The sequence below is a fragment of the Musca domestica genome, unplaced genomic scaffold, assembly GCF_030504385.1.
Source record: "Musca domestica strain aabys unplaced genomic scaffold, Musca_domestica.polishedcontigs.V.1.1 137, whole genome shotgun sequence".
Classification (NCBI taxonomy): Eukaryota; Metazoa; Arthropoda; class Insecta; order Diptera; family Muscidae; genus Musca; species Musca domestica.
In genome coordinates this window covers 1,154,929-1,181,729 of record NW_026712187.1, presented here as the reverse complement: position 1 = coordinate 1,181,729, position 26,801 = coordinate 1,154,929, and the positions used below count along the sequence as shown (strand labels likewise).

General features: G+C 35.7%; 1 protein-coding gene across 4 annotated transcripts in view; it reads left to right on the top strand.

The window, feature by feature from the left end:
- Nucleotides 1-21,300, top strand: part of LOC101891222 (uncharacterized) — a 73,451-nt gene extending 52,151 nt beyond the window's left edge. For all 4 annotated transcript variants that reach the window (XM_011292822.3, XM_005180095.4, XM_005180094.4 and 1 more), the window contains exon 3: nucleotides 18,382-21,300. In XM_011292822.3, coding sequence (XP_011291124.1) covers nucleotides 18,382-19,193 — 812 coding nt within the window. In that variant the 3' untranslated portion in view covers nucleotides 19,194-21,300. The remainder of the gene's footprint in view (nucleotides 1-18,381) is intronic.
- The last annotated feature ends 5,501 nt before the right edge of the window (nucleotides 21,301-26,801 follow it).

Below are 26,801 nucleotides of genomic sequence, written 5' to 3'. Positions count from 1 at the left end.
ACACACACACTCATTGTCATGGACTATGGCAGAATTCAGCTGGATAAATATTCTTAACAGGCAAAACAATGACACACCACAACACATGGATATTAAAATGGTAAGAACCACCTTAAAACCGTGACTCCTCATGGCAATGCATTTATTTATTCTCTGTTCAGTGCTAGCTGGAGCATTGTAACGTCCTTGTTGTGTGTTCGTATACACATACTTAGATATGCCAAGTTTGTTGCCTAAGTCTTTTGTTTGATGCAAACGTGCAGTGGATGTGCCTACGATTGTGTCGCTTAGAATTGCTTTTCACGCCATTTAGTCATTTTTGTTTCCACATAAATTTGAATATGTGTAGGATGTAAGTGTATTTAATGTCAAGATTAGTGTTGAAGATTCCGTGCGTATAATTTATTACAGCCTAAAGAGCCAATAAAGTAACCTTGAAGTTTAATTAGTACTTTGTCACATAATTCGTTAGAGATAATTAATTGAGGTCTACGTAAATAAAACAAAAATAAGAGAAAGGACTAGCAATGACAATGAGATGGAGGAGTTTATGGGCAATAATTTATTAAAGCGACCAGTATCTTGGTAATGGGAGTTAGACCAGATAAACAGAGGCTCAGTGGTCTTATAAGCCAAGACACGTGTATTTGCGTTTTGAATGTAAATATCGCAAACGAATCCAAATAGAAGAGTCAAATTTCCCCCCGATATTTTCGAATCCGTGTATCCTAGGCATATAGTGTCGCAGGCAATATTATTGATAACAAGGATACAAGGATAATTTAGGTTGAAAGTTTTCATCCTGAATCAAGTCATCAAAACTGTATTTTTGATCCATTTTCAAAATATTATTAAAAAGCAAAGGCTTAAGTGGAGCAGAACCGAGCATGTGATACCCTACAACATTGTAGCTTATTGGAAAGCCTGCTCAGGTCGAAACCAACTTGATTTCGAAATAATACCATAGAGTCCTGCAAAAATGCAATCTTTGGGTTTTGACCTGTCCTGTACTTTCGTGCAACTTCAGACTGCTGTCATTTCTAAGTCACTTATCCGACAGCTTATGGTGACAATTTTCCAGAAAATAAGTTATTCGTAATGGAATTCAAGGGCGATGGTGTGATTTTTTATGTTTGGCTGGAAACCCTCAAGAAGCTATCGTTAGAGCACTCCAGCATTTAAATGTGAATAAATCTTTTGTGTCTCGTACCATCGCTCGTTACCGTGATACTGGTAGCGTAGCCCGACGTCAAGGAAGTGGACGGAAGAAAACAGCAACATCAGCAAAAATGGTTCGAAAACAAGTAAAAAAGTATCGGTCGGTTTTGCCGACAGATGTGTACCCTCAGCCAATGTTCGATTATCTTAAAATATGTTGACTTATGATTTGAATTTTCTAACTCTTGACCCTCTATGGAATGGGTTTGAAAAGAATGGAAATATATAAGAAAATCGACAATATATATGTAAGAGAATCGAACATTTATATCAAATTTATGAGAAATCACGAATTCCATATTCATCTCAGGGTTCTGGATGAGAGACATATATTTAGATATAGCAAGTTGTAAATAATCGCTGAGTTATTTCGCAATTTATGACGGATAAAAGTATTAAAAATGTTATACCTCTGTGTTTGAGGTACCAGAAGGAGTTCGCAAATATATCGCATCTTCACAACAGATCTTGTGTTAGCAAAAATGTTTGTATGTGTGTAATTTGAAGAGAGTTGGATGCTTATTCCGCTTTCTTTGAGCCTTGTATTTTTCTAAATTTTGAACCCTATGCCCACCAAAAGAAATGATCCGACCCCACCATCTTTATAACAGTCGTATATTGATGGATGTATGTACCATGTCTGAAAAGGAATCGAATGTTGATTTCGCTTTTTATGAACTTCATGGATATTGAAAATTTTGAGCGTTTGTGGGGGCGGTACCAGAAGGAGTGGACCTATATATTCCATCTTACTACCAAATCTTGGGTTTATAAAAATAGTAGGATGTGTGAAACTTGAAGACAATCGGACTCTTACATCATATTTTTTAAGAGTTATAATTATTCAAAATTTTGACCCTTTGTGGGAGAGGCACTTAATGGAGTGGACCAATATTATCCATTTTGGCACGAGACCTACAACTGACGAAAATATTAGGATTTGCAAAATTAGATTATTGCTTCATTCTCTATGCAGAAAATATTTTTTTTTTTTCAAATTTCGACCATTTGTGGATGAGGTACCAGAAGGAGTACCGATTTTGTCCATCTTAACACCAGACCTTGGGTTAATATAAATATTGTGATGTGTGAAATTTTGAATATTTTAAGAGTTACAATTATTCAAAATTTTGACCCTTTTGGGAGAGCCACTTAATGGTGTGGACCAATATTATTCATTTTGGCACGAGATCTACAACTGACGGAAATATTAGGATTTGCCAAATTAGAACAAAATTAGATTATTGCTTCATTTTCTGTGCAGAATTTTTTTTTTCAAATTTCGACCATTTGTGGTTGAGGTACCAGAAGGAGTGGATCCATTTTGTCCATCTTAACACCAGACCTTGGGTTAATATAAATATTGTGATGTGTGAAATTTTGAATCCGGCTCTTACATCATATATTTTAAGAGTTACAATTATTCAAAATTTTGACCCTTGTGGGAGAGCCACTTGATGGAGTGGACCAATATTATCCATTTTGGCACGAGACCTAGAACTGACGGAAATATTAGGATATACAAAGTTGGAGCAAAATAGGATTATCCTTTCTCTTTTTGTGCAAAAAATATATTTTTTGAAAATTTCGACCTTTTGTGGGGGTGGTACCAGAAGGAGTGGACAGATATTGCCCATCTCCGAAATCGATAGTTATTCGAAATCGAACAGTTATTTCGTGCGAGAACTTACAACAGGAAACAAGTAAAAAAGCTGTAAGATCGGCCGGGCAATTGAATATCCTCCACCATTTAGAACGAATTTGGCAATTCTCAAAAACAAAAAAATATGTGTTAAAAATTCTGTTAAAATCTTAAAAATACCGAATGTAGCTGTTATATTAGGGTCTATACGACGATATGGATCTGCATAGGTAATTTTGTCATAAGCCATTATAATATTCAAATGCAAAACTTAAAAAAAAACGGTGATTAATTTCGCTAAAATCATCAAAATACCGAATACCGTACCGTTATATAGGGGCTATACCAAAAAGTGGACCTACATGGCCCATTTTCAATACCAAAAGTCCTGCAGATTTATAGATTTAAGTAAAATATCATCAATCAGTGATTTCCACAGACGGGCGGACATCAATAACAAAAGTCCTGCAGACATTGTATAGATTTAAGTAAAATATCATCAATCAGTGATTTCCTTAGACGGACAGACGGGCGGACATTGGTAAATCGATATACTATGGTGGAGGCAAGCGAAGCTCTTTTGAGCTAAAGAGTTGCTTCACTTGGCCGAAAATGGTGATCTGCCGAATTTGATTTTCTCCGATGAGAAAATTTTCCTTGTCCAGCAGTTTGTAAACAAAACAAGTAAAAAAGCAGTAATTTCGGCCGGGTCGAACTTTGAATACCCTCCACTATTTGGAACGAATTAGAAAATTTTCAAAAAAAAAAAATAACATCTATTAAAAGTTATTTTAAAATCTTTAAAATATGTAATATAGGAAGGTGCCGCTATGGGGGGATATACGATATTGTGGACTTATAAAGACAAATCTATGTCTGCGTGTAAAGTACTCGCAAGGAACTCCTTTATAGAGAATTCTCTGTCGGGGGGTAAAGTGCTCACAAAGAAACCTTGTGTACAAAGAACCCCTTGTGACCATTCCGTTGAAAAATATGGCTAAAAACATCAAAATACCGAATATCGGGGGTACCGTTATATGAGGGCTATACGATATCGGGGACCTATATAGATAATTCTCTGCCGAGGTATAAAGTACTCACAAGGAACTCCTTGTGTGGATTTTCAGACAATTCCGATGGAAAATGTGGGTAAAATCATCAAAATACTGTATATCGGGGGGTACCGTTATGTGGGGGATATACGATATCGTGGACCTGAATAGACAATTCTCTCTCAGGTGGTGAAGTACTCACAAGGAACTACTTGTGGGTATTTTCAGACAATTCCATTGAAAAGTGCGGCTAACATCATCAGAATACCGAATATCGGGGGGTACAGTTATATGGGGGATATACGATATCGTGGACATATATAGACAATTCTTTTTGAGGGGGTAAAATGCCCACAAGGAACTACTTTTGTGGAATTTCAGACAATTCCGATGAAAAATGTGGGTAAAATCATCAAAATACCCAATATCGGGGGTACCGTTATATGGGGGATATACGATATCGTGGACCTGTATAGACAATTCTCTCTCAGGGGTAAAGTACTCACAAGGAACTACTTGTGTGGATTTTAAGACAATTCCATTGAAAAATGTGGCTAACATCATTAAAATACCGAATATCGGGGGGTACAGTTATATAGGGGCTATACGATATCGTGGACCGATATAGCCCATCTTCGAACTTGACCTGCCTGCAGACAAAAGAGAGATCTGTGCAAAATTTTAGCTTCCTATCTATAGGGAGGGTATAAAAAAAGATTGTGTTTACTTTCTAAAGAGGTCAGCTGAAAATGTGCACCTTCTGTTGGCCACCAGAACTCAAGCGCCGGCCATGGTGATGATGTGGACCTTTATAACAGTCAATGGTCGCTTTCCGCTCGTATTAATCGCGAATTATTCAGAATGGGTGTATTAAAAACTTGGGCACGCAAACATTTTGGTCACAGACCTTGGACCGTTTTACCTCCTCAAGCAAGCGCTTCGCCTGAAATGGTCCAAAATGATGTAGAGCAACATTCGGGCAGCGTGTGACGGTTTTATTGGTCGTTTTAAGGCCATGATACGTGCCAAAGGTGACCAATGCGAACAAATCTAAACTAATTCTAAAATTTGATGCTATTTCCGACATTTTCTGCTCTTATTCGATAAAATTTAAAAAAAAAATGTAAAAAATATGGCGTTTGACTTTGTTGCAGTTTTTATACCTTCAACCATAGTATGGATGGTATATTAAGTTTGTCATTGCATTTGTAACACCTCGAAATATACATTTTTGACTCCACTAAAATACATATATTCTTGGTCAGCATAAAATTCAATGTCAATTTAGCAATGCTCGTCCTTCTGTCTATCTATCCGTCTATATATTGTCTGTGCAGGTCTACGTCTTCGCATAGGCATCATATAACGCTTCCCGCCGATATTCGGTATTTTCATGATTTTAGCGACATTATTTATAGGAATTATTTCAAATTTGGTATTTGAAGTTAATAATGGTAGTTTTCGGATTTTTTTTTTAATTTTTCAAGTTCCTTCCAAATGGTGGAGGGTATTAAAATTTTGGCCCGGCCGAACTTAGCTTCTTTTTTACATGTTTTATCTCAACCTGTATATAATTAAAATTTCAAAGGTTGTAGTTGCCTTCATGCTAGGGATATTAGAACTTCGGCCCGGCCGATCTTAATGCTTTATTACTAGTTTTTCTTCTGGCCCTTAAAATATCAACATTTTTTGTCTATTGTAGAAATAAATACCAGTATTCATGGCCTTTTCACTACAATGTTACATACGGCAGAATTTGCAAACCTTTGAAATCGTAATTAACAAATAATTCATAAATAATCACAACAAAATAATTCAGCTTTAAATAAATTATTAATATTTTCATAAATTATCCAACGATTAGCTAAAGCAAACAAGCTGTTGAAAATATCCATGTTCAGATCAACTTCAATCAAAAAGATTTTAGTTGAAATATAACTTCGTTAATAATTTAATGTTGAATATAAATCCCCCTATTTGAGCTAATTTAATGGGACATTGACAAATGGCTAGCGTAACAAAGTAAACTAAGTCGAACTGTTTCGTATTTTTTTCTAAACAAAATCGTTGTACAATGTCATGAATTGTCAACATTTGCAAAATGACACTTCAAAAGTCGTGACACGTTCTGAATCATTTATTCGCATGTCAAAGAAATGTAATTATTTCGAAAACACAATTAAAAACAGAAATCATACGGAAATAAAAGCAAACTGTTCTAAAAGTACCCGCTGCCTGCTGGGTGGGAGTCGATTCGATGTTATGGTCAAAAGTAAGGCAATTTTATGGCACTTCAAATTGCCAATGGCCAAGAGAAAATCAAATCAATCGACAAAGATAATAGCTATAAAGTACCTATTAAAACGTGGTATGTAAATTTTTGCATTCTGCAACATGCACAGACATTTGATATTCTGACAGTAATGAATGACAGATTTTAATAAATAAAATGTTTCCTTAGACATGCACATGAGGGTGGTGTTCATGGTGGTTTTATTTTTATACCCCCACCTTGGAAAGGAGGGTATATTAACTTTGTCATTCCGTTTGTAACATCCTTAAATATTCGTCATAGACCCCATAAGTCGATTTAACGATGTCCGTCTGTCGGTTTAAATCATGATAGAGCCCACATTATTTGACGTAGAGCGCCAAAATTTAGCAGAGCAATTTGTATTGTGTCTAGGATGGTTGGTATTGAAAATGAGATATATCGGTCCACGTTCTGGTATAGTCCCCATATAACGGTACCTCCCAATATTCGATATTTTGATGATTTTTGACACATTTTCTCACGAATTTCTCTGAAAATTGGTAGTTGTAGATCGTAATGGGTCCCAGTTCGTGTGGCGAGTCATTGTAATTATAGGTCCACGTTTTGGTATAGCCCCCATATAACGGTACCTCCTGATATTCGGTATTTTGATAATTTTAGCCACATATTTTCACGGATTTGTCTAAAAATTGGTATTTGTAGGTCATAATGGGTTCTAGCTCCATTGGCGAAACATTACATATGTAGGTCCACGATTTGGTATAGCCCCCATATAACGATACCTCCCAATATTCGGCATTTTAATGGTTGTTGTCACATTTCTTTTAATGTTTCCTTTACCCTAAGGTGGAGGGTATTAAAAGTTTGGCCCGGCCGAACTTAATGTTTTTTACTTGTTTTTTTCAGTTTTACACAACTGTCCGTAATGCGACATTGAAATGCAATGGAATAGACGGGTGTAGTTTTATGCGGCCAGAGGGATATCCATTAGGGTGTCTAACGAAGTAAGCGATTTAAGTCAGTTTTACGTCGACAAAATGAATATAGTATTTATATGTTGCATGGTGGAGGGTATAAAAACTGCATTTAGATCAATAATAATTTATAATATGAAAACTTAAATTATGGACATATCAGTTGCTCTTAAGCCCATAAAATTAGGGTGTAACGTCACATGATCGTTGAGCCGCTAAATGCACTTCCTGATTATTTTTGACCGATAGCTCTCTGCCTTTGCTAAATTCTATCTAGCTAAATGCCGATAAATAAAGAATTTACACTAGATATGTTTTTGCGAATTACAAAATATGAAATCAGCATTGCACTTGTAGCACTGAATGCTATAAGACAAACAAGTAAAGAAAGTCCTAAAGTCGGGCGGGGCCGATTTTATGATACCCCACACCACTTTGCTAATATAGTTGAGCTCCACATAACAATTAAATGTTTTATGGGAGAATTCAATCATACACGCTATGATTATAATTATTATTTAAAGTTCAAAGGACTTGTATTGCCCATTTGATATATATGGGAGCTATATCCAAATCGGAACCGATCTCGATAAAATTTGCAAATATATTTCTGAGCTGTATTTGATATATTTCCCTGAATATCGTTGTTACAGAAATTACAAAAATAACAAATCGGATGAACAATACATATGGGAGATATATCTGAACTTATTATCAGGTCTAATTTGGTTGTACGTGCAAAATTCCATACTATTCGGGCTCATATTACACGTTTGGTGCACAATAAAAGGCAAATCGGACGATGATATATATGGGCGCTATATCTAATTTTTTACCGATTATTTCCAATTTCAATAAGGTTCGTCCTTGTTTGGAAAATTTCATCTCAATCGGATATAAATGCGAACTGCATTTTGTTCACAAAAATACATGGACAGACGGACGGACGGACTGACATGCTTAAATCAACTCGGAAAGTGATTCTATGCAGTTCATCAAAAGGAACTATGGGTCTATCTCGTTTCCTTTAGCCTGTTACAAACAAATGCACAAAGACATAATACCCTGACCACCTTGTGGTGTAGGGTATAAAAACACCAGTAAGGTAAAATCAAAAGTCGGATGGGGCCAATTTTATGATGACTTTCACAACTATGCATATATAGTAGAGCTCACGTAACAAAAGAATTTTTTGCAGTAGATCGTACAGAGAAGGATTATATTAAAACAAGTTAAAAAGCAGTAAGTTTGGCCGGGCCGAACTTTGAATACCCTCCACCATATGAAATGAATTTGGAAATAAAATTCTTAAAAAAATTCAAATTCGAAACTTGGAATAAACGGTGAGTAATGTAGCGTAAATGTAGTGTAAAATCATCAAAACACCGAAAATCGGGAGGTACCGTTGTATGGGGCTATATGAAATCTTATACCCACATGGCCCATTTACGAACATAACCTGCCTACTGGAAAATAAACAAGTGTGAAAAATTTTAGCCTATTTCAATTCGTTCGAAAGATAGCGTGATTACATCAGACGGACAGGCGGACAGACAGACAGATGAACGTCGCTAAGTTGACTTAGAATTTTACGCTGATCATGAATATATATACTTTGTTGGGTCTGACATGAGTATTTCGAGGAGTTACAAACGGATGACAAGGTTAATATACCCTCCATAGTATAGTGGAGGGTACAAAAATATGCATCGGAGCCGAGATCCACATATTTCATAGTAATATTAGCCATTTTTGAATAATAAACGTGAAATCGGATTAATGATATATATATGGGAGCCGATCTCCATAAAATTTTGCAAAGGTATTTCCGAAACACCATTTTCGGCCAAGCGAAGCAACTCTTTAGCTCTTTTGAGTCTATTTTCTTTCTGTTGCGGTGTAAGTTCTTGCACTTTTTGAAATTTCAATGGCTTTACCCCGAGGTCATTTTTCAATATTTGCCAAATGGAATATTGTGATAAGTTCAGCAACGAGCCACTTTTCGGCCACTGCGAAGCGGGTTTCGATCAAGTTGTTTCTTTACTTTTTGAACCATTTCTGCTGCTGTTGCTGTTTTCGCCCGTCCACTTCCTTGACGTCGGGCTACGTTACCAGTATCACGGTAACGAGTGAGACACAAAAGATTTATTCACATTTATAGGCTGGAGTACTCTAACCATAATCACTTGTGGTTTTCCAGCCATATATGAATGAATTCCATTCAACTTTTTTTTCTGGAAAATTCTCACCAAAATTCTTTAGTGCGCTTGTAAACAATATAATGAGCTGTCACTGGATATAATGGATCAACAGTTATCGGACCAGTGACTTGGAAATGACAGCAGTCTGAAGGTGGTTGCAGTTTTTTCATCTCACCCTGAATGCTAGTTGTGTAGGGTATCAAAAAGTTGGTCCTGTCCGGCATTGGTCTTTCTTAATTGTTTTTATACCATCCACAATAGTATGGAGGGTATATTAAGTTTGTCATTCCGTTTGTAACACCTCGCAATATACATTTTAGAGCCCACAAAGTATATATATTCTTGATCAGCATAAAATTCTATGTCGATTTAGCGACGTCTGGCCGTCGGTGGAACTTACTCTAGCTTGCCAACGAATTGAAGTAGATGGGAGCTATATCCAAATCTGAACCGATCTCGATAAAATTTAGCAAATGTATTTCATAGTGCATATTACGGCTGCGGAGGACAAAATTAACAAATCGGATGAACAATATATATGGGAGCTATAGCTATATCTAAACCGATTTCGATCAAATTTGGCATACTTATTTTCAGATCTAATCTGATCGTACGTGCAAAATTCCATACTATTCGGACTGATATTACACGTTTGGTGTACAATAAAAGGTAAATCGGAAGAAGTTATATGTGGGAGCTATATCCAAATCTGAACTGATTTCGATAAAATTTGGCAAAGATATTTCTGAGCTGGATTTGATATATTTCCCTAAATATAGTTGTTACAGAGTGCATATTACGGCTGCGGAGGACAAAAGTAGCAAATCGGATGAACAATATATATGGGAGATATAGCAATATCTGAACCGATTTCGATAAAATTTGGCATACTTATTATCAGGTCCAATCTGATCGTATGTGCAAAATTACATACTATTCGGACTGATATTACACGTTTGGTGCACAATAAAAGGCAAATCGGACGAAGATATATATATGGGAGCTATATCTAAATTTTGCCGATTATCTCCAATTTCAATAGGGTTCGTCCTTGGGCCAAACAAATGATTTGTGCAAAATTTCATGTGGATAGGGCAATAAATGCGAACTGTACTTTGTTTACAAAAATACATGGACAGACGGACGGACGGACGGACGGACGGGCATGCATAAATCGACTCAGCATGTAATTCTATGCAGATCATCAAAAGGAACTATGGGTCTATCTCGTTGCCAAATCCACAAACAAATCCACAAAGACATAATACTCTGAATACCTTGTGGTGTAGGGTATAATAATAATCATAGCGTGTATGATTGAATTCTCCCATAAAAACTTTTAGTACATATGCGGAGCTCTACTAATTTAGCAAAGTGGTGTAGGGTATCATAAAGTCGACCCCGCCCGACTTTAAGACTTTCTTAACTGGTTTTTACTTGTTTGTGTTGCAAAGTGTCATGTTTGATGAATCCACCTCTATAAAATTAATATAACTCCCATAACATACCCTCTATAAATTGAGTTAACAATATTTTTTATAAATTACACTTATGACTTATGTATTCCGGTCAATAATTATATTTTTCCTAGTTGTTGGTGGCTAATCACAGCCATCATCGTTGTCAGAATCTGCAACATGTTGAAATTAATCATAGAGAATACTTCTGGGTTTCGATGTCGATGTCTGTCCATTTTGCTGGCCAAGAACTGACAAAGAAAACGTTTACTTGACCTTTTGGTTCATTCACATCACCAAAGAGGCGGCGTCTGTCGGTCTGTCCATGTTTTTTTTTTCTTGATTCAGTGCGCGTCATCGCATCACCAATAATGATGGTTGTATAAACATTAACGCCCAGTGGATAATGTTTGCTAGACATTCTAACAAACCCAGTTGGTCAGCCAGCCAGCCAGCCAGCAAGTGTTAGGAACATGTGTTCTGGCAAAGCTCTTTGTTAGCCATGTTTCAGAGTAATTTAATTTTCAAACTGAAAACTTCTTCTAGTCATCTGAGATCATCGTGAGGAGGATTCCATACCAGCAGCTACAGCTACCATGTCCGTTCACCATAACACGCTGCTAACAAACCGTATATAATTTATGGGAATCTACACAGACACACACACACACCCATTCATACACTTGTACTACTTGCTTACACAGTCATTAGAAGCTTGAATTATGCTATCATTAAGAATAGAACTCATGTAGCACCAGTCCGGGCTTAGATTCTTACTTTTGTTTTTTGTTGGCTTGGATATTTTATTTAATTTTCATGACACCCATTCTTTATAATAATGATTATTTGTTTTAATGTTTGTAATTATTTTTGGATATATCGTTGTTGTTCGCTGTTTTTTTTTTAATTTCTTTGCAACCGACTGTGACTTGTTTTAGAACAATGAAAATCAAGGTTAGTCGAATGTCTTCATTGCTCAGCTGTTAGATGGGGGTATTACGAAAAAAAAAAAACAACAAAACGCGACATTGATTTGAAGAAAAATATAATTGAGATAATTCTCATTGCTGAGGATGAGTGTGAGGTATTATGACTCACATGTGTAAGAATGTAAAAAATAATTAGCCATTCTCATTGGCTTAGGTATGAGGGGATGAATGGATCATGGACACAGAATGAGATGAAAACCTGCAACCAGCTTCAGACCGCTGTCATTTCTAAGCCACTGACCGACAGTAAAGAAAAGTAAAGAAGCGACTTGATCGAAACCCGCGTCTCAGTGGTCGAAAAATGGCCCGTGAACGCAACATATCACAATATTCCATTCGGCAAACATTGAAAAATAAGCTCGGGGTAAAGCCATTGAAATACCAAAAAGTGCAAGAACTTACATCGCAACAGAAAGAAAATAGACTCAAATGAGCTCAAGAGTTACTTCGCTTGGCCAATTGTAGTGAACTGCCGAATTTGAGTTTCTCCGAAGAGAAAACATTCGTTGTCCAGTAGTTTGTAAACAGACAAAATGATCGTGTTTACTTGCCAAAGAGGTCAGCTGAAATGTGCACCTTCGGTTGGCCACCAGAACTCAAGCGCCGGCCATGGTGATGGTATTGGCTGCCATAATAGCCGATGGTCGGTCGACGCCCGTATTAATCGACCGTGGCGTCAGAATAAATGCCAAATATTATCGGAAAATATTCTAGAGGGTGTATTAAAGCCTTGGAAATGCAAACATTTTTGCCGCAGACCTTGGACATTCCAACAGGACTCAGCAACATCACATTCAGCACCCGCCTCCCAAGAATGGGTACAAAATGAGATTCCTCGCTTCATTTCCAACGCACAATGACCACGAAAATCTCCGGATACCAATCCGTAGGACTATTGTGTCTGGATTATTTTGGAATGCAAGGTTGGCACTAAAAAATGGCAAAGTTTCGATCACCTCAGGCAAGCCGTTCGCTGGGAATGGGCCAAAATACCGCAGAGTAACATTCGGGCAGCGAGTGACGGTTTCATTGGCCGTTTGAAGGTCATAATTCGTGCCAAAGGTGACCAATTCGAACAAATCTAAACTTATTCTAAAATTTGATGCTATTTCCGACATTTTTATACCCTCCACCTTTGAAAGGAGGGTATATTAACTTTGTCATTCCGTTTGTAACATCCTTAAATATTCGTCGTAGACCCCATAGAGTATATATATTCATAATCAGCATAAAACTCTAAGTCGATTTAACAATGTTCGTCTGTCTGTCTGTCCGTCTGTCTGTCTGTCTGTTGAAATCCCGATACAGCCCACATTATTTGACGTAGAGCTCCAAAATTTAGCAGAGCAGTTGGTATTGTGTCTAGTATGGTTGGTATTGAAAATAAGATATATCGGTCCACGTTCTGGTATAGTCCCCATATAACGGTACCTCCCGATATTCGGTATTTTTATGATCTATGCCACATTTTTTCACGGATTTGTCTGAAAATTGGTATTTGTAGGTCATAACGGTCCCTTGTACGTGTGGTATTTGTTGGTCATAATGGTTTCCAGCTCCGGTGGCGAAACATTGCATGTATAGGTCCATGATATAGTATAGCCCCATATAACGGTACCTCCCGATATTCCGTATTTTGATGGTTTTTGCCACATTTTTTCACTGATTTGTCTAAAAATTGGTATTTGTGAGTCATAATGGGTCCTAGTTCGTGTGGCTAAACATTGCATGTATGGGTCCATGATTTGGTATAGCCCCCATATAACGGTACCTCCCAATATTCGGTATTTTGATGATTTTTGACACATTTTTTTTACGAATTTCTCTGAAAATTTGGTAGTTGTAGATCATAATGGGTCGCAGTTCGTATGGCGAGTCATTGTAATTATAGGTCCACGGTTTGGTATAGCCCCCATATAACGGTACCTCCCTATATTCGGTAATTTGATGATTTGATGATTATTTGTAGGTCATAATGGGTTCTAGCTTTGTTGGCGAAACCTTGCATGTGTAGGTCCATGATTTGGTATAGCCCCCATATAACGGTACACTCCGATATTCGTTATTTTGATGGTTTTTGCCACATTTTTCCTAATGTATCCTTTACCCTAAGGTGGAGGGTATTAAAAGTTTGGCCCGGCCGAACTTAATGTTCTTTTACTTGTTTGATTTCATTCAATAAAATTTAAAAAAATGTCAAAATTATGGGGTTTGAATGTGTTGCAGCTTTTTTATCTCACCCTGTAGATTATCAATATTAATAAAAGAGTAAAGTAATTAAGTGATTGAGAATTGGCCAACGCACACCCCTCACTGGGTGAGGGTCACCCGTGATCCGAAGGGTCAGATAAGGCTGCATTATTTGGAAATTTTGTGCCATAACTATACTAAAACTATTAAAAGCTACTACATTCTCTGTATTTGAGGATGCAGTGGAGCTAGGACACTTAGATTTGGAAAGAGGGTCACTGATGTAGTGTATGATAGAAGTATCAGAGGGAAACTTTCCTAAATTCGCACTATAAGTGTATGCAAAAATACTAAAATGTATTGATACTATTTCGTATCATGTGGTTAGAACTAAAAACTAGAAATTTGGAATGGGAATCAATTTGCATACATGCATAATTTTCCATTAGGCAGGTTAAGTTCGTAAATGGGCCATGTCGGTCCACGTTTATTATTCACCGGAATCGTTTCAAATTTCGTATTGAAAGATCTTAATGGGTACTACACCCTATTACAAAAAAATTCGTAAGCAGGTCCACGTCTTCGTATAGTCCCCATATACGATTTTCATTTAAGTGGTAGTTTTTTAATTTATTTTTCAATTTTTTTTTTTAGTTCCTTCCAAATGGTGGAGGGTATTAAAGTTCGGTTCGGCTTAGTTGCTTTTTTACTTCTTTGGTATTTTTGTGTTATTTTTGATGGCAGATTTGTGATAAGGGTCTGGTTTCGAAAATGAGTACTTCATGTGCACGAAAAGTACTTCATAGTACTATTTTTGGTAAGTTTGGTATTGGATGAACAGTGCTTGAAATCTGAAATTTGGTATTAGAATCGCTGTTCATGTTTAGCCTGCACATAGGGGGTTTCGGAAATGTTTCTTATATTTGTACGGTTTTGGAAATTTGAAAATATTTGTATGAAAAGTACTAAATTTGAAATAATTTGGTTTAGGGTGAACGGATAAAGCCAGAATTTGGAAATGTTGTATTGGGGTCCTCTTTGTGTTAGTTTTGTGATAAAGAGGCGATTTGGGAAATATTTACTACAAGTATACGAAGTGTACGAAAGGAACTGAAAGGTATTATGTTTGTATTGGGTGAGGGAATACAGCTGAAGTTTGTTGTTTACATAACTTTTGGATATGAGATTGGGAATTGGCAGTTGTTTGGAATGCGTCCTATATACATACGAAAAGTATCAAATGGTACTAAATTTGGTATTGGATGAAGGAAAAAAGCTGAAATCCTGGAATTTGATATTGATGTGGTTAAGATATGGTGGTTTCGGAAATGTATGCTATAATTGTACGAAAAGTACTAAATGGTACTATGTTTGCTATATGGTGAAGGAATAGAGCTGAAATCCTGACATTTGATGTTTAGATAACTTTTGAATCTCAGGTTGAGATTTGGTTGTGGTTTGGAATGAGTCCTATATTTATACGAAAAGCACCAAATGGTACTAAATTTGCTATCGGATGAAGGTTGGAATCCTGTAATTTGATCTAAATGTCACTGTTGGTTTCTGTGGTTAAGATATGGAGGTTGTTTTGAAATATGTACTATAATTGTTCGTAAAGTACTGAGTGGTACTAAAATGGGTATTAGGTGAAGAAGAATCCCGAAATTTTATATTGAGCTCTTTCTTGGTATCTGGGATTGGGATATGGAGGTGTTTTTTTTTTTTTTTTTTTTTTTTTTTTTTTTTTTTTTTTTTTTTGATATTAAGTGAATGGATAGTACTGAAATCTTTAAATTTAATAAAGACTTTATTGTTGGTGTATGTGGTTAAGATATTGAGACGGTTTTGGAAAAGTACCAAGTATTACTAAGCTGGGTATTAGGTGAAAGGAGAGAGCAGAAATTCAGAAAATTGAAATATATATCACTGTTGGTATCGGATGTTGAAATATTAAAGTTGCTTGACATTTTTAGAAAAGTAGTAAATTGTATTAAATATTGATATTGGTTGAAAGGATAGGGCTGGAATCCTAAAATTTTATATTGAGGTCTTGGACGGTATCTGAAATTGACATTTGTACTAATTTTGGTCACTGTTGGTGTCTATTGTTTCGGATGTGAGTACTAAATTTTACTAAATATGGCATTGGGAGAAGAGGTGGAATTCGATAATGATGTCGATGTTGATTACTACGGTTTACACATGGTGACATTGAAATCGTTTTCTACAGAAAAAATGGATGTGGGTCCATTGGGTAAAAGTTTTGCTAATTTTCTTCTCGATAAAATTCAAGCAAAGGCTATAGTCGTGCGGGGCCGACTATTTGATACCCTACAACACTACAAAATATTTTAAGCCTCCTTACGTCCAAATCCGTTTTGGAAGATTTCGCTTTTGAAATTTTGTCACGGATCACTGCCCAGATATTAACCTTAGCATATTGACCAGGGATATTTGCCCAATATTTATGCATTCCGCCGTACTGTTAGTTGTTGTGGTCCATTATTATAATCCAATGGTCATCCAAAATGCTAGAATTCTTCCCTGTCCCAAACTCTCTGCTCAGGCGTGTCGATTGGCTTCTGATGAGGTAATCGTTTCTGTATTGGTTCATTTGAACCCCTAAATATTTTGCGATCATTTCCAAAAGCAAGAGGCCCCTCTGTATCTCTAAATTTAGACTCATCTATATGATTTAATTGTCTACGATGTTTGGCTATATTCGTCAAGGAAATCAGCATAGGAAGCCAAAAGTTCGCCTTTTGTGTATTTTGAATTCGCCTGTAAATAATGCTGGTATTTTTCCACACAAAAGTAGTTCTACCCGCTGTCCTAAACTCTAACTTTGTGCGAAATTTCGTGTCCTTTGGTTTCAATTTGTGACCTTTATAACGACTGAAAAATCAGGAACATTTTTTGTTGTTGGTCCACTTCAACCTCTAAATATATTGCGGACATCTTTGAAAACAATAGGCCTAGCCCTTCTGAGCCTAACCATACCTTTGCAATCTGTATAGAATAACTCCAACCTGTGTTGTAAGGTGAAAAAATATTACAAAATATACTCTTCAATATTATAAGTCAAAATGAAAAAATCGCATGCGATAAAAATTATGAAAAAAATAAAAAAAATGTCACAAAATACTACAAAATCTATATTAACATCAGTATTGACATCTTTTTATGCGATTTTTTTTAGATTTTATTCTTTTATGTCAAGGAGGCATTTTAAATAGCCAAAATTTGTCAAAATCGGTCCAGCCATTCATGAGCTATATCCATTCTAGCTAACATTCTCTTCCTTTGTATATAAACATTATATATATTTCGCTATATATATCCGATATATTTACTATCGACATTTACGTAACGGTCAGAATTGACCTGTTCGTCTACTTGTGATTTCGCCGGGATTAAAAATATTCGCGGTTTAATGAAAAATTTGACTTTTATTTAACACATATGTTGTGAAACCTACCCCTAAATTTTATGCGATCATCTCCAAAAGAAATAGGGTTCTATCCTGACCTTAACCCCACCTCTATTTTTAATTTCGTGAAGATTGGGCCATAATTGCGACCTGTAGAGTGATTACAAATTAACATGGACAGACGGACAGACTGACGGACGGACATACATAGCTAGATCAACTCAGCTCGGCGAGATAGGAAGATCCATATATACTTTCCTATGTGGGAAACCAATATTTCGAGGTGTTACATAATTTTTGGCCCAATCAAACTTATAATACCCCCAACACATAGTGTTGTACGGTATAAAAACTTGGAAAATTTTTTGGTGTTAAAAGTAAAAACTTATTTTTTCCAAAAATGAAAAATATGGAAAGTCTGAAAATTTAATATAATGTTTGAAGTTTTGAATATTATTTTTTAAGTGAACAAATTGTGCATTTTGAGTACTAAAGGACCTAACATAAGCTGTTGGAATGAATCCAAAATTGTAGGGTGGACTTGTCGCTGATGAAGTTGCGAGCATTTGCTAGTTCCAAAAAAAGATAATTAAATAAATTAAGATCTTCTGGATACGTCAATTGTTATACTTAGGGTCTATTTTTGAAATGAAAGTGATTACGAAAGAAAGACACAATTCCAAATGTTTTTTTTTCCAATATTTTTAATTTTTTATATTTATTTATTTTAATTTTGATTTCATTTAAAGTAATTTAAAAATTTTCATTCAGATTCGTATTTTTATATGGAAGTATGCCTTAAAATATTATTCTGGAGAAAATGTACTGAAATAGAATAAACGCAGATAGACTTATATATTAACATTTTATGATTTTAATTTATTTATATGACTTTAATAAAAACCAAGATTTTTTAATAAATAAGTATTTCTTCTCATTTCCTCTCTTTCCAGATGAATTTCCCGAAGAAGACAGCGATATGCTTATGGAGCCAAATGATTTCTCGCCCATAACCATTTTACGGTCACAAGAGCGACAGTTCTATGAGCCACCCACGACCATAGTACAACACTTCCGTCCCGTGCAAAGTACACGGTATAATGCCAGATCTGATGTGCACGAGCCAAGACATCGAATAAATCCAGGCGATTCTCACAGTCAAGCTGCACAGAATTATTATCCACCCTTTTTTCGGGAGGCACCACCATCTGGTCATTCTCGACCCTACTTCTCTCTGCCCGATGCTCCCTTTTTGCCAAAATACGAAACAAGGCCCGAAGGAAATCTGGGTCCTGGTTTGGCGCCCAATCAAAAACCAGGTGGTTATGATGCCTCAATTTTGGGTTCTGGAGATTTTGGTGTTATACGCGGTGGCACCTTCTACCCCGAAGAAGAAATGCCTTACCATCCCGAAGACAGCGTTGATTTTGTACAAAAATATACCTACCCGGAGGAGCAATTTGCCCATTTCCGTGATTTTGCCGACATTAATGTGCCCGTCGATACGGCCTTTTCACATTTTGTTGTTGTCTATCAGGCCAAAAACTCGACCAAACCCAGCAATCATCCACATCCGAAAAATATCTTTGAACAATTGGAACTGCTGGATAAGGAAAAAGCAGCCGAGGAAAAGAAACTAAAGAAATCGAAACATTCGAGTAAGAGTAAGACGAAATTGGTCAAGACAAAACTGCAACAGAAGAAATACAAAAAGAAATCGGTGCACAAGGAATTGGAGGATGAACCATTGTTGGCTTTAAGTTAAGAACATTGAGTGGGTTAAGAAACGTTTGTGTATCTGACGAACAAAATTCTTAAAGACATTATTTTAATTTTAATTTATTAATTTTAATGAAAATCACACACATACAACCATACACAAACAATTCATACACATACACAGGTACATACATTTACAGAATTTGATGTAGTGGAGTGTTTTGGCAAACCGAAAATGGTACGCGGTTGTGCCAAAATTGAAAAAAAAATAGAAAATCAATATTAATTTACTCAAAATCAAATCAATATAATCGTTTTGTTAAATAGAATTGAAATTTTAATTTTAAATGTACAAAATTATATACACATATACATACACATTCCGCGACACACTTTTATACTCATTTCATACTTTTCTCATTACTCTATAATACGAATTTTTGACTCGAATATTCTACTTAGGGCGAATTAGTGGGGGTTCTTTACTTACTCACCAAGGCCTTCAGTCCCAAAAAAGAAATTTAATCACACCACCATCTCCCCTCTTAAGACTTGACATCCATTTTATTGGGCAGTGTTTTTAAGGAAATAATTTGTGGATGAAAGTTGCCATTCAGCAACAACGAACCCCCCAATTAATATTACTCAACCGAATTTAATGACATTTTACATTTAGGGGTCTAAGCGAGTTAACACATTTTGTGTAAACCTCATTGTCACTGTCTTCAACATATAAGCTATCTATTTGAGTAAAAAAATTACGAATTTACGTTTCTATTGCCTCTGCACTATATTCAATTTAGTTCCTTCCTGCGTCTATCTCGAAGAGATATAAGTAAAATTTATTTCGATACCTGTAACCAATTTACCAAATCGACTTCATGGCTTTCTTTCGAAGTGGAGATCTTATTTTATTTGCCGTTTATTGCCAGTTCCTCAGCTTTCCAAATGGTATACTCCATAACATAAATACGTTAGGGTTAATTTCGAATTGTCCGTTAGATCTAAGATCCGCTTGATTTCAAAATCTGGTGTGCTAATCAATTTTGTTTCATTTCTTGGTCTGCTTTTTTATACCTTCAGTCATATATCGTTAAATACGGCCAAAATATGCCTCATCGAAATAAAGGTTTTAGACCCAAGGTCTCTTAGAACCATTTCCGTTTCATGACATCTGGAGTCGATCTAGGGATGTCCGTCTGTGTGGCTGATGCGCACGATAACTCTCGAACGGAATATCTGATTTGGTGAAACTGGGTACATTGTAATATTATTATCAAACTTAGATCGAGTTCGCAAAAAGCCAATATCAGTCTACTCCTTCTAGTACCTCCTCCACAAAATGTCAACATTTTCATAGAAAAAATTTACCTATTAGAACTATTAAGAATTATTAAATTTTACTAAGAAAATTGTTGGAGTGAGATCGGATGCATCGTTTCAATTCTTCTACCTCCCCACATAGAAATCAAAATTTTAAATTTCATAAAATGAGAAATAAGCACCTGATTCCTTCTAAACTTCACACATTCCAATACTTTTATCAACGGAAGAACTGGAGTAAACACAATAAATATCGATCCGTCTCTTCTGGTAACTCCTCCCAAAAAGGGTCCCAATTTATAATAACCTGCGAATTAAGTCAACGATTCCTTTCAAACTTTGTATGCTCTACTAGATTTGGACTATATCGAATACTTCCTTCAAATTTTATGAGAAATGTGATGGTTTTTGTAAAATGTTGATATATACATGAGGTGCCACATATATAGCGGACCGAAGTATTTCACTTCATCTAGTACTGATAAAAATATTGGTACGTGCAGCATTTAAAGAAAATCCAACATTTATTTGCAATTTTATCCGAATAATCAAAATTTTGGACATTTGTGGGGAGCTACCGAAAGGAGTTGTCCGATAAATTTCATATTCACATCAGATCTCTGGTTAATCGTTAGCTTATTTCGCAGGTTATGAGATATATCAGTATTATAAATTGTGACCCTTTGTGGGAGGAGGTGCCAGAAGGGGCGGGTCGATATCTATTGTGTTTACACCAGATCTTCCGTTGATAACTTGGTATGCACTTCAGGAATTGCTCCAGTCTAAACCGAATGCAATATATGCAACATTTTTGGATAGTACACCATTCTTCCAATTTAACAGCGATGGTCTCCGATGCAAGATCACAGAAACTTCATGAGTCGGAAGAACATGAAGGTCGCTGCGATCCAGAAGTCGACGCTGAGTAACATATGCATAATTCAAAGTTGTAATGGATACAACATACCGAGAAAGGGTCGCACCCAAGGTGAGGGTATAGCGTTCCTTTTGCACAACTTTATCCAGTATAGACCTATTTCGTCTGAACTTGACTCTAGTGACCCATACATGGTATAAGGATAGCGATCAAGTGTGGAACCGCCGAGTTAGAGGTGCACATACTATCTTAAAATAGCTGTACCCGCGTTTTATGTATGGTTCTAGGCGATTTCAATGGCCATCATGAATTATGGCATTCCATCCTACGTAATGGTGGGAGGAGCTTTGGCGCTGGCCGAGCAAACTGATAGTTCCAAGTTTTGCACAGTAAATGAGGACTAAGGGGAGACTGACACACCTCGCTGGCAGCTCACATATCCACCATGTTCAAAAGTCTGACAAATGACGTTACCTGGCAATCCGTCATTAAATTAGGCTCAGACTAGATCTTCATTATGTAGTCTTTGAGGAAATTTTTGAAATCCTCTATTTTTCGAAAGTGGATTGAATCGAATTTATCCACTTCTTTTTATCAATAATAGATTTTGAGTCATCCCGCCCGTTGATCTGGTAGTGTAAATTTTTCTTAGTGGCTGGTGGGTCCGAAAACTATCGAAGCGGATACTATCCAAGTCTTTCAAATAATAATAGTTGAATCAAAATAAAATCGAATCGGAAGGTGGGCTATATCGGCCACTTCTGGTAAAAAGAAAAAAAAAATACCCGATTTAGTAAAAATATTGGACCAACTCAAGCTGAACCCTTAAAAAACTGTTTTATTCGACCGTGCCGAACTTTGAACACTCTCTACTATTTGAAAAGTAACACTTTGGAAAATAGGTCTATAATGGCGAGGTAAATTTGTTACCTGAGGAGGTTTTACATATGATGATCTTAATTCATCAAAATACTAAATATTTGGAGATTACGTTTTTAAATCGTGGGTCTGTTTAAACATTTTCACGCCAAAAGAGCTGGTGCCTACTATGAGCTCCAAATATCAAATTTGAAACTATTCGTTTGAAAAATGTAGCTTACACCATTCAAATATAGAGTATCGGGAGATATGTTAGGAAAAAATATATATATGTCGGAATGGATTTCTGTCGGAGAATCTAGTTTCCTTTAATATTTTAACTTTCAAATTTCAAAAGATTCCGTTGGAAAATGTGTCGAGAATTGTAAAAATAATGAATATCGTGAGGTATCTTTATATGAAGGCAAAATGAAAACGTGGACCTATAAATAGAAAAACTTCATAGCGATGATAAAGGGTCCCATTGCAACTTCAAATATACCTTTTGAAACAATTTCATAGGGATGCATATAAAGCGATATAGAAAAATAGGAACCTATGTCGATTACTTTCAGCCTGCTAAGTTGGTATCTACTAAGCACCTCAAATACCAAATTTCAAACAATTTCGTTGAAAAAAGAATCCCGAATATGGGGAGATATCTTAACTATACCGATATACTCCATCTCATTCCCACAACAATTTACAATTACAAACATAACAAATATTTTAGCCATTTAGGTCAATTCCTTCGAAAGTTAGTGTGAATTCCACAGACGGACAGAGCGACAGGTCTTAGAGTATATATACTTCCTTGGGCCTTAAATGATAATTTCAATTATGAATGATGGAGAGTATAACAATTGACAATATAGACCTATAGCTTCCACTTATTTTAACAAAAATCGATATATTGAAAGGGTTTCATTTCGTTCATTACGCCATACGATATTCAAAAGAGTATTGTTATTATTGCAAGATCAGTTTGTCATCGATAAATCGATATTCTGAAAGGTCTTCATTTCGTTCAACATGCCATACGATCTCAGACCATAAAATTAATCAGCCCCTGCCCCTTCTTGGGATGTTCAAAAGCTTGCCAATTTGGCCTTCGTCTATGCATTTTGCCAATTTGCCATCCACCACAACACCATTTCCAATATTTAACCTTTCCACGTAGTCCACCAATATTAAAATTTGAAATTAAATTTCTTCAATATTGAATCTAAATACTACATTGACACCCCTTAAAACATTTTCACCTAAATCACCTACATACAAAAATTATAAATATAAATTCTCTTCCAACAAATCGCTTTCTTCTCGTTTCTTCACTTTTCTGCTTTTCAATATTTTTCGTTTAATTTTCTTCTTTTTAATGTTTGTTCATTTGTAGCCACAATACAGCAATACTCATTAATTAATTTTAGTTTACATTTTATGTCTGTATATTTAGTTCATTTTATATCGATTGTAAAAAAAAATTATTTGAGTTAAAGTTTATTTGCGTAATAATTTCCTTTTTGTTTTGTTTAATTGAAAAATGAAAAAAATCATAATTAGTCTAAGCAAATTCATGTAAAAACACACATTTCATAAATATTGAATAAATTATTGTTTTTATATAAATAAATAAACACATAAAAATTTTTGGATTTTGTATCTTGCACTGAAATGGAGGTAAGTGTAATATTATCTTTAATGATAAGGATATGTGTAAAAACACATCGTAATTCACTGAAAGAGTAAAACATAGTATTGCCATTTCACGTAAACGTTAGTTAAAATAGAAAGACTATGGCAAATGGATGAAACTGCATACAATGGGTGATGATTGCCGTAGAAGACTAAGGGTACAAATGATCCTCGTTCCGGTATAGATCTCGTACAATGAGTCTAGACCATAAGACATTCTAACATAAACGATTATCGTATTGTGTCCATAATGGTTGGTACTAAAAATGTATCGGTCCATGTTTTCGTATAGCCCCCATATAATTTTTGCCGCATTTTTCCACGGATTTGTCTAAAAATTGATATTTGTAGTTCGTAATAGGTTTTCGCTCCGCTGGCAGAAAATATTAAATGTTCTAGGTCCATGTTTTCATATAGCGCAAATATAACTGTACCTACCGATATTTGTATTTTGATAACCCTAATCATTTATTTTATTTACCCACGACTTTTTTTTTTTAATTTTTACTTTGGTATTTAAGATACGCAAAAGATAACAGTCCTTGTAGTATAAAGTTGTCCCGTTTTGGTATGGCTTCCATACAACGGCATCACTCACTTTATGATTTGTAGTTTTTATATGAAAATGTGTCCTTACCCATTGGTGGATGGTATTAAAAGTTCGTCCCGGCCGAACTTAATATTATTTTTTTAATTAATTTATTTTTTTTATTTATTTATATATTATTGTTATTATTTTTTTGAGCACAGATCATAAATTGTATCACTTACATAATATACCTTATGGAGCAAGAAAGAATAAACTGATTTTGTGCCATTTTTGCAAATTTTAATGTTTTCATAAGTCCTATGTCAGATGCGAAAATGAGCAACATTGGTGGACACCTTCTGGTACCTTCCCCCCAAAGGAAACCCTTTGAATGAAGCTTGTAAAATGAGAAATGACCATCCTTCGAATTTTACTCAACCCCTTTTATTATCACGAGATCTGGTATGAAAATTGAATAAATCAACCCACTCCTTCTAGTATCTCACCCGTAAAGAGGTCAACAATTTGAATAAAGCAAGTAAAAAAGCTGTAAGTTCGGCCGAACTTTGAGTACCCTCCACCATTTGGTACAAATTTAACATTTTCAAAAAAAAAAAAAAAATATCTGTAAAAAATTCTGTTAAAATCTTAAAAATACCGAATGTAGCCGTATATTAGGGTCAATATGACGACGTGGACCTGCATAGGTAACTTTTGTCAATATTCAAATGCGAAACTTAAAAAAATCTGTTTATAATGTAGATAAAATCATCAAAATACCGAATATAGGGATGTACCATGGGGGTTATAAAACGTGGACCTGCACAGACAATTTTCTGTCTGTCATTACAAATTTCAAACACAAATTTTGAAATAGTTCCGGTAAATAATATCGCTAAAATCATCAAAATACCGATTATAAAAGGTACCGTTCTATCGGGGCTATACGAAGACGTGGACCTGCTCAGACAATTTTCTGTCATAGGCTGTAGTATTCATTATGAAATTCAAATACAAAATTTGAAACAGTTCCTGTAAATCATGTCTCTAAAATCATCAGAATACCCAATATCGGGAGGTACCGTTGTATGGGGGCTATACGAAGACGTAGACCTACATGGCTTATTTTCTGTCTTAAGATGTGGTATCCATTACGAACTTCAAATACCAAAATTGAAACAATTTCGGTAAATAATGTCGCTAAAATCATCAAAATACCTAATATCAAGGGGGTACCATTATATGGGGGCTATACGAAGAGGTGGACCTACATAGTCCATTTTCAATACCGAAAGTCCTGCAGACATAATACACATTTCAGTAGAGTGATTTCCACAGACGGGCGAACATTGATAAATCGACATAGAATTTGATGCTGATCAACAATATTTCGAGGTGTTACAAACGGAATGACAAACTTAATATACCCTCCATACTATGGTGGAGGGTCCATAAAGGGTGACAATACTCCTGTCATCAATCTCTCATAATTTGCACATCCGTATACAATGAAGTGTACCACTTGGATTTTTTTAGGTCGGTTTAAAAGGGTACGAACAACGATCAGTTAGAGTTGTAACTTTGAAACATTGAATATTTTGTCAAGATCGGTTCAGATTTGGATATAGCTCCCATATACATATATCAACAACCGATTTCGGGTTATATAGGTCATGTACCTATATGATATCTCACACCTAAGGACATGAGTTGGAAAACGCGACCCTGTTCTCACGCTACAGTTATTCTAGAACTTAGTCGCTTTTATGCAGCAAATAATACAACAATGTATTACAATCCCCTGCACAACATTTCGTCACGACTTAATGAATTTTGGCTGTAATAAAATAAATAATCGAATTAACAATTCTATGTGAATATGGTTGTTTTTGTTGCTGCTCAACGCATAAAAATTGACGACAGTCGAAAAACGAAAACATCTTCATGACACGAAACTGTTAAAGCTAATGAATCTAGAATTGCACAGCAGACCCTCAAAGCACTGCGACGATTATGAAATACCTGAAACTGAATGGAGTTAACGAACGATCGTGTAATATGAAACAAATACAACTAGAACACATGCAACACACAGCGAGCGTACATATGAGTGGCAACATCAATGAAATCGAATCAAATCGCATCAAATGGAATTACTGAAGCTATACATATATTTTTCTTAATATCGCTTTCGGTTCAGTTTCGCGAATGAACGAATTTCGCATGCATGTATTTCTAATATTACCTACCTTTCGAACTCTAATATTCATGCACATACGTATGTAGCTACATTTGTGCATATCAAAGCAGTGACATCGTATTCAGGTATCATATGAAGCGATGCAATCTACACATACCGACATACATATAAA